This window comes from Oreochromis aureus, linkage group 23, assembly GCF_013358895.1.
Source record: "Oreochromis aureus strain Israel breed Guangdong linkage group 23, ZZ_aureus, whole genome shotgun sequence".
Taxonomy (NCBI): Eukaryota; Metazoa; Chordata; class Actinopteri; order Cichliformes; family Cichlidae; genus Oreochromis; species Oreochromis aureus.
Window position 1 is genome coordinate 1,170,001 of NC_052963.1, and position 8,138 is coordinate 1,178,138.

General features: G+C 41.6%; 1 protein-coding gene across 5 annotated transcripts in view; it reads left to right on the plus strand.

The window, feature by feature from the left end:
• The window catches only part of gyg2 (glycogenin 2), a 35,912-nt gene extending 28,187 nt beyond the window's left edge, over window positions 1-7,725 (plus strand). For 2 of the 5 annotated variants that reach the window (XM_039606255.1, XM_039606256.1), the window contains 4 exons: window positions 3,596-3,782; window positions 4,551-4,673; window positions 6,828-6,992; window positions 7,584-7,725. In XM_039606255.1, coding sequence (XP_039462189.1) covers window positions 3,596-3,782; window positions 4,551-4,673; window positions 6,828-6,992; window positions 7,584-7,709 — 601 coding nt within the window. In that variant the 3' untranslated portion in view covers window positions 7,710-7,725. Of the gene's footprint in view, window positions 1-3,595; window positions 3,783-4,550; window positions 4,674-6,698; window positions 6,754-6,827; window positions 6,993-7,583 lie in introns of all 5 variants that reach the window. The other 3 variants (XR_005610048.1, XR_005610049.1, XM_039606258.1) reach the window with 3 other exon arrangements.
• Window positions 7,726-8,138: the final 413 nt, after the last annotated feature.

Here is an 8,138-nt window from a genome sequence, read left to right on the forward strand (position 1 = left end):
ACACACCAATTAATACCATGTGTTGATGAAGATGGAAAGAAAAGACAGCCGAAACCAACTGCTAAGGCTTTGGAGAGTCAGATTGAAAGGCTTCAAACAGAACGTCACACTAAGATTAATAAAATTAAAAAGGTCATAAAGGTTATTAAAGAATTAAAGCAATCTGAGGATAATGTTTCTACTGTTCAGGCTCAGTTAGAGAATTTGTCTGTGTTGCTTAATGAGGCAACTCATCTGCATGAAACCTTGCTTCCTTCGCTTCCTCAAGAAGAGCAAGAAAACCAAACTGCTTGGTTTATAAGTGTGCGAGCACATAATACTGAGTTTATGGAAGAGATAAAGAAATGGCTTCATGATGCAAAGGGAAACCCTCAGAGTACAAATCAGGTGTCTGAGCTTGATTTGCCTCAGTTAAATCCAGCTGATGTTGAGTCTTCTGATGTATTGCCTGCTTCTAGGCACGCCGGCAATGTTGGTAAAGGTGCTGTGATAGATGATGTTAATCCAAGTGATAGCATCTCTAATGTTGGAAACAAAAGTTGTAGGAAAAGCAAATCATCACTCAGTGGCTCAATGGTTTCATCTGCCTTGTCAGCACGCATAACGGCAGAGGCTGACATGGCTGCCCTTCTTGTTCGACAGAGGTTGTTGAAAGAAAAGCATGCTTTGGAAGAACAAGAAATACAGCTTAAGAAAAGAAAGGAGCTGCTTGACTTAGAAACTGAAATAGCAGCCTCAGCAGCAAAGGTGAATGTTTTAAAAGCTTCTGAAATGTCCCGAGTCTCAAGTGCTGTTAATGGTAAATCTGATGGAATGAATTCGTATTTAGAACGAGAGCAGGGGCGTTTAGGTGTTTTAAATTTTAATGCTCCGACGTTCAAACCTGTGTTACCAGAGCAACCATATCAGGGTGTTGATGCAAGTGATCATCAAGCGCATGTTTTGGATGTGAGGCCCAAGGTTAAAAATATTTCTCAGCCAAAGGTCGTTTCGTTAGAACAGTCAGAGACGAAGCCACAAGTATTTCCAGGTGCAGTTTCGACTACTCGGATGATGTCGCAGTCTTACGCACAATCAAAACATCTTACACATACAGTGCAAGGTAGTGAGGGTCATGATCATCTAGTCACCGTTTTGAAGAAACAAAATGAAATTACGACTTTATTGGCTGAGCAGCAGTCTCTGTTTTTGTTACCGAGGCGTGACATTCAGTTCTTTGATGGTGATCCTTTGCAATATCAAACATTTATGAGAGCTTTTGAGCACATGGTGGAGAGACAAGCTCACAGTTGTTTATATTTTCTCGAGCAATATACTAGAAGCCATCCAAGAGAAATGGTCAGAAGCTGTCAATATATGCCTGTTGAGTATGGATATGCTAAAGCTAAATCTTTGCTCCAGGAGAACTTTGGCAATTCGCTGAGAATTGCTGCTGCCTACATTGAAAGGGTCAGTAAATGGCCTCCTATCAAATCTGATGATGTGAAGGCTTTGCAGGAATATGGGTTCTTATTAAGGCAATGTTGCAATGCAATGGGAGACGTTGAGTCCTTGCATGAGTTGGATGACTCTGCTAATATGCAAGCAGTTATAAAAAAGTTGCCTTATACGCTCAGGGATAAATGGAGGAATGTTGTGTGCGATCTGCAGGAGAGGTTTCAACGTAAAGTGGTTTTTAGCGATGTTGTTGAGTTTGTTGAAAGGCAGTGAAGATCGCAAGTGACCCATTGTTTGGAGATATACAGGATCCTCCAACAGCCATCAGAAAAGAGGTGAGGAATGTTCAGTCTCAGTTTTACCCTAAGGCTAAGAGGAGTAGTTTCGCTACTACAGTGGCCAAGGTGGAAGGGAAGACTGAGCCGGTGTTGAGGCGAGAGAGTGGTTCAGTTGTGACCAAGGTTTGCTTGTTTTGTGGAGCAGGGCATATGTTGGATTTGTGTCCTTCATTTGAAAGAAAGTTGCACTGTGAAAGATTCTTTTTTGAAAGAGAATGGTGTGTGTTTTGGTTGTCTGTGCATTGGGCACAGAAGCAAGGACTGCAGGAAACGTCTGTAATCAGAAACACCCCACACTCTTACATATCCACTCCAAGCAGAGGGAAAGTGTTTCAGTGCAAACTATAGGAGGGGGAGAACCACCAGATGAAGGTCCTTCATGTGCTGTGCAAAGCAGTGGTGTTACTGGGGCCGATTTTGATTTATCAAGACTGTAACTTGATGGTTTTTGTATATTTATGCACTAATTGATGCCATAGGCCAAGTTGTAGTTTGGCATAGTAGTTAGTGCAGTTCTTGTGAGTTGCAGTTATTTGTTTGTGCAGTCTGTGTATTTGTTTAATTGTTAATCCCATGTGCTGATTTGTATATTGGACAGTTGAATGTGGAATAAAAGGAGCAAATGGTACAGAAGTGTATTTTATGCGTTTATTGTTGCGCGTCATCTGTGTCCTCATGTTTAGCCTGCCGCGGCCTTTGGTTGGAGGAGCCGCAACATAAACGTTTAACATATTTTCAGGTGAGAATGTAGCTGTGTAAACCTCAAATATCTGCTCAGTTTATCAAGACACCACATATTTTCAAAAGTGCTCCGATGTTTTCGGAGACGTCTGTTACCCACCAGCTCGATAGCGAGCCGGGGTTGACGGCTCACTAGAGCCGGTGAGAACACCGGACTCCCGGCAAATCATTTTCAAACCCACCACCGTCTTTCACTACTCAGGTTAAACATGATATATAAGTCACTTAGATAACTTAAAAATGTTATTGTTTGGCTTTTTTTTTTTAGTATTTTATTTGTTCCTGAGTAAATCGGGTTGGCTGAGATTAAAGTTATAGTTATTACACAGCTGAATAAACGTCAAGCAGACAGCTGATTATCAGAAGTGTGAGATGCTCGAGAAAATACTCCGGTGTCCTGTTATATTTCAGATAGCAAGGAGCAGACGGCTGAGTTTATTAAACTCCACCAAAACACTCTGCAAATTTCATTAAAATTTAACAAACTATCATCTTGTCTTTATTTTTAGTTAGCACATACATTAAACACTTAAAGCTGTAAGCTAATGATAGTTGTATAAGAGCAGATGCTGCTGGTGCAATAAGCTGTACGTTTTACGTCCAATGGATGCCTGAGCTGATTAGTCGACTAATCACAAAAATAATCGGTGACTAGTCGACTATCAAAATAATCGTTTGTGGCAGCCCTAATCTGTAGTATTGTACCTTAATTTTAGGTACACAAAAATTGCAGAAGAAATCAGGAGGGTTTTTATTGTAAGCCCTACACGTTTTCTGTTGTTCGTTTTTAATTTGTGTGAATTGGCACAAGAGCTAACTGTGCATCTCTGCATTGACTGTGAATGTAATCTTCCAGTCTGAACACAACTGATAGAGTTCTTATGAAACTAGAATAAACTCATAGAAAACAAAACAGTGACAGCTGATGACGCTCCAATGAACCTTCTGGAACATAAATATAGGTGTGAGGAATTGATAAATTGGGAAATACTCTGAACCGTGTGGGTTTCAGTCTTCTCTGTGTTACTGGTTTTACAGCCACAGTTGGACATGTTGGAGTTACAGTTTTGTTCTTGCAGGTTTGGCCACAATGCAAAGATCATCCACTTTCTTGGGGCAGACAAACCCTGGAACTCGCAGGGAAACAGCAGCTACTCGCACAACATGGAGCAGTTTGTGTCTCTGTGGTGGAAGGAATACCTTATTCACACAGTGTCATCTGCTCCAGTTGTCCAGCCCAAGCAAGAGCAGAAGAAACTACAACAGGTAGGAATGTCCATGAGGGCGGGTAGGACATTAAAGGTTTAATCGGGGGGGAAACGGAACAGGTGTGGGACTCACTGGTGGGTGGAGGTCCAAAGTCACACACCAGGAGTCAAAGGAAGGGATCGGAGTGGGACAAAGACAAAAATGACATTGGCTTTAAACAGCAATAGACGTTATCATCATGAGTTACAACTGAGCTATGTATACGGTCACATGGGATGAGCCATCAGTTTGTCAGTCTGATAGTAAAACCCCCGAGACGTCTCTGCTTTACCATCATGTGCCTGTGGAGTACAGCAGCTCACAGGTAGTGTCTTTGTTAGTAAACCCAGTATCACTGTCATGATGTTGTAGTGAAGGTACCAGACTGGCTTACTGACACAGAACAGATCTGTCTAGTTTAAATCCGATGCTTTGTTGCAAACTGTAGAACTACATGGTACTCATGTAAGGATACATTGTCACCAGTTACTTTGCTGGATTTTATTTCATTGTGAAGAGTGTTGCTTTGCAGGAAGTCGACCATTTGCCATGTTTGGCAGATGCTCTGCACGTTTTCTCTACAGCCGCTCCAGCATCAGTTTTCACTGCTGACTTCTCCCTCTGTAGCTGAAGATTTGTCAGTCTGTCACATAAGTTGCTGCAGAGTTTGGCTGCAACATGAACGTGCAGATTGGCAGCTAGACGTGTCAGATGGCTGTCCAGCGCTGGTCTTGGTTGTCAGCCCAACATTTATTATCCTTTTTTTTTTTTTTTGTCTCTTTGCAGATCCAAGAAAGAGAAGCCAAGATGCTGTTTACAGAAAACTTGGACAGCTCGAATTCACTGCTTGCACATTTTTCTCCTCCTCCTCCTGCAGAGTACCTTTATTCACAGTCTGAACCAGCTGTGGTAAGCTGAGACTGACATGCTGATCTGTATGTTAAGCTCTTGGACAGTTTCTGTGTTTTGTTGAAGCATAATTTTTTGCTTTTGTTTGTTTATTACTAAATATAATTGTCATAGTTGTGCATCCCATGAGTCAGAGTAGGGGGATTAACTACTTTAAACACAAGTCAGACTTTTCCTGTAAGTACTCATTCGATATGATCTCTTATCAGTACATTAATTAGCTTAATGACTAGCCTTATTAGCTAGTTGTTTTTCATATATCATAGTAATGATTGTAGTAGTTGTGAGTATTTCAGCCTAACTTCATTTGACTCCAGGGGCCTGTTCTTCGTACCTCGCTAAGTAAGTTAGCCGGATTTGAATGTTGACGATTTCGCGTGATCTTGGATCGTTCAGTTCTCCGAAGCTCATCCGGGACTTGCTGTCATAGCAACAGATCCGTAAGCGTAAACCTGCTCGGGAGCAGGTTTACTTTATGTAAACAGGATTAGATCGCGGCCACTCAGGTATGTCCGCTGCAGTTATATGAAAGCAAGAGCGATTTCGCCACTGTTTGACCATAAATAAATATTATCAATGTAACTAAAGATAATGCAGTATTTGATTCTTTTATTGATTTCATACAGATACATACAGGTCATTTCCGAAAAAAAGGGAAATGTACTATTAATCATTCTATTACATGTAGTAGATCATGTCAGATGTAATTCATATTTTAGAGTAGTAATAGTAAATTACTACGTGCAATCAAGATGAGAGACCACGGCTATAAAAGCGAAGGTGGATTTGGAAAGTCTGTCGCAGCCATGTCCTGTCCGTTTGTACGCGAGCAAGGAAGGTGCAAGATTGATAAGGAGAGTTTTCAGAATTCAGCGGATATTGCGGGATAGACGGGATCCTTTAGCTCAGCGCGACGGTGTGCTCATAGAGAGATATCGATTCTCCCATGAGGGTATTATTTACTTTCTTCCCTCTCTCTCTCTCTCTCTCTCTCTCTCTCTCTCTCTCTCTCTCTCTCTATATATATATATATATATAGATATACTTACTGTACTGTATATACTTACTCCCGACTTACTGTGCATGCTTCAGTCACCCCTTGCATGGGAACAGGTAAAAGTGATGGAGTGTTATTCAAACTACACACAAAAAACCCCACAATGTCAATAAATGTCACAGTACAAAAAGGGGTGTGACGAGGGGGTGCAGGACCACCACCTGTCTTTATTTGCTCTGCCCTTTTCTTGGTTGCTGTTATAAACAAACAAACAGATTATTCCAGGGTCTCTTGTCATAGACTAAAAGCAATATAAGTGATAAATATTACCATTCTGTAGAATATTCTTATATTTCACTTTTACTTTTTCCCATGTTCTAGTGGGTCCTGTTGTGGCTCTAATGTGAAAGAGGATATGATGTAATATACTGTGGTATAATATAATATCACATGATATAATGTAATATCATGGATCACTTACGAGTTTAATTTGTCAGCAACTTTCTGCCAGCCCTCTCTCCTTGCTTTTGCAGCCTTTGCAGTGTTCCCCTGCGTTTTAATTAAACTCTGAAACTCCTGATATCCCTCAATCAAGAGTTCTTGGTCTGCTGCCGTGAAATACTGAGCGCGCTCCTTCGACATCTTCGCCGACCAATCACAGGGTTGCCGATCAGTGTTTCTACTATCGATGCGTAGCCCCTTTTAAGCCACCCAGTGATCTCAGATTACTTCATCCAGCTATACTAATCGTCAACAACAGGTGTGTTCGGAGAACCGGATTAGCGAGCTCAAAGTTAGCGCGATGATTTGATCTTGGATGTGTCATTTGATCTTGGATGTAGTAAGCGAGGTACGAAGAACAGGCACCAGGAAGAAAAAATACAACAAGACAGGGACACAGCCTGCTGTCTGCCACAGGCCTCCGAGCTTCTCGTTGTCTTTCGGTCATTTGTTTAATTCATTACAACTTGATGCACTGTGTTTATACAAGCTTGTACGATTAGTTTGAACAACCACATTCCCTCCAGTATGATCACAGCTATGAACATGCATCAGCAGAGTTATCACGATCCCCACGATCAGGTGATGTAGAAGCAACAGCGTACGGCACATACAATCATGTTTGCTGTTTAGTAAAATGATTCCTGCGTCTGCAGTGTTCCCACACAGATGGCACACAGTTGGAGGAGGAGTCGAGATCATCTGAGGAGTCAGAAGCTGAGGATCCACCTTTGGGGGCAGAAGGCTCTGAAAGCAGTGACGTTCCTGCAGACACGGCTGCTGATCCCGTGTGTAATCCTTGGGCTTTAAACCACATACAAGTATGAATTTACAGCTGCAGAATTTATGTTCTGTAAAACAACTTGTGTTGTAAATACTCTACAGAGTTTGCTTATGTAATTCCTTAGACTAGTTCTGACGGCCCCCTCAGACATAGTGTGGAAATATTAGCACGTTCTCCATGCCCAGAGCAAGTCTTGAGTAACAAACAGACTAAAAGTTTCAGTGAGGAGGTGTGTCTGAGCCAGCTGTATGCAGGGCACATTCTTTCAGAAGGGAACACTGGTTGCTCAAAAACCCACAGAGCACATGCTGGTGGCAGTTATCATTTTGATTTTGTTTACTTACAATAAACATTGATCTGAAATATTATAACAGTTAAATCTGTTCAGAATGAAGTAGAGCTACTACACTGGTTGAAACATCCTTTGACTGTCAGTGTTCACTTAAATGTGTGGCACAGAGTAGCAGACAGCTTGTGAAACCTTCAGTTGTGTTGCCAGATCATGATTCATGGAGTGGTGGTTTTGTTCTTTTTAGCTACTGTGATATTCCTCCTCCTCTTCCACAGATGATTCACACTGACTCTTTAATTAACTATGTGATGTTCATTTCCCACTTTGTCGTGGCAGACACCTGCAGACACCGAGACTGAGCCGCTGGATCACCGCAGGCTGTGGGAGATGGGACAGATGGACTACCTCGGCAGAGATGCCTTTCAAAACATCCAAAGGATGCTGGACCGCTTTTTGGATTAAAAAATGTCAAACTTCATCAGCCTTAGTGTTTCCATGTTCTGTAGTGTGGTTATTAAAAAATGCTGGGGTTTGACAGTCTGGATGCCTTAAACCATAATAACATGGGGATACACAGAGGGGGGGGGGGCATAGAAGGGCACACGAGTATTTATAAAAACTGAAGTTACACACAGTAACACACTTTTTACCTGTTTACATACTTACTGATTTATTTATTTGAGCAGTCTGATAGACATCTACATCGTTCATAGATTGTGTTGTTTGTATCTCCCCTGTGCTGCTTATTACTAGACGGCCCAGTCAGGACAGAAGAGAGCTAGTAACTGTTTTACTTTCTGTAGTTTTCCTTTCTTTTTGTTTTATTAACCTGTGCTTTCTTGGTATTTTGCTGGACTAGTCTTCATCATTCTCTGACAATGACCACAGGCC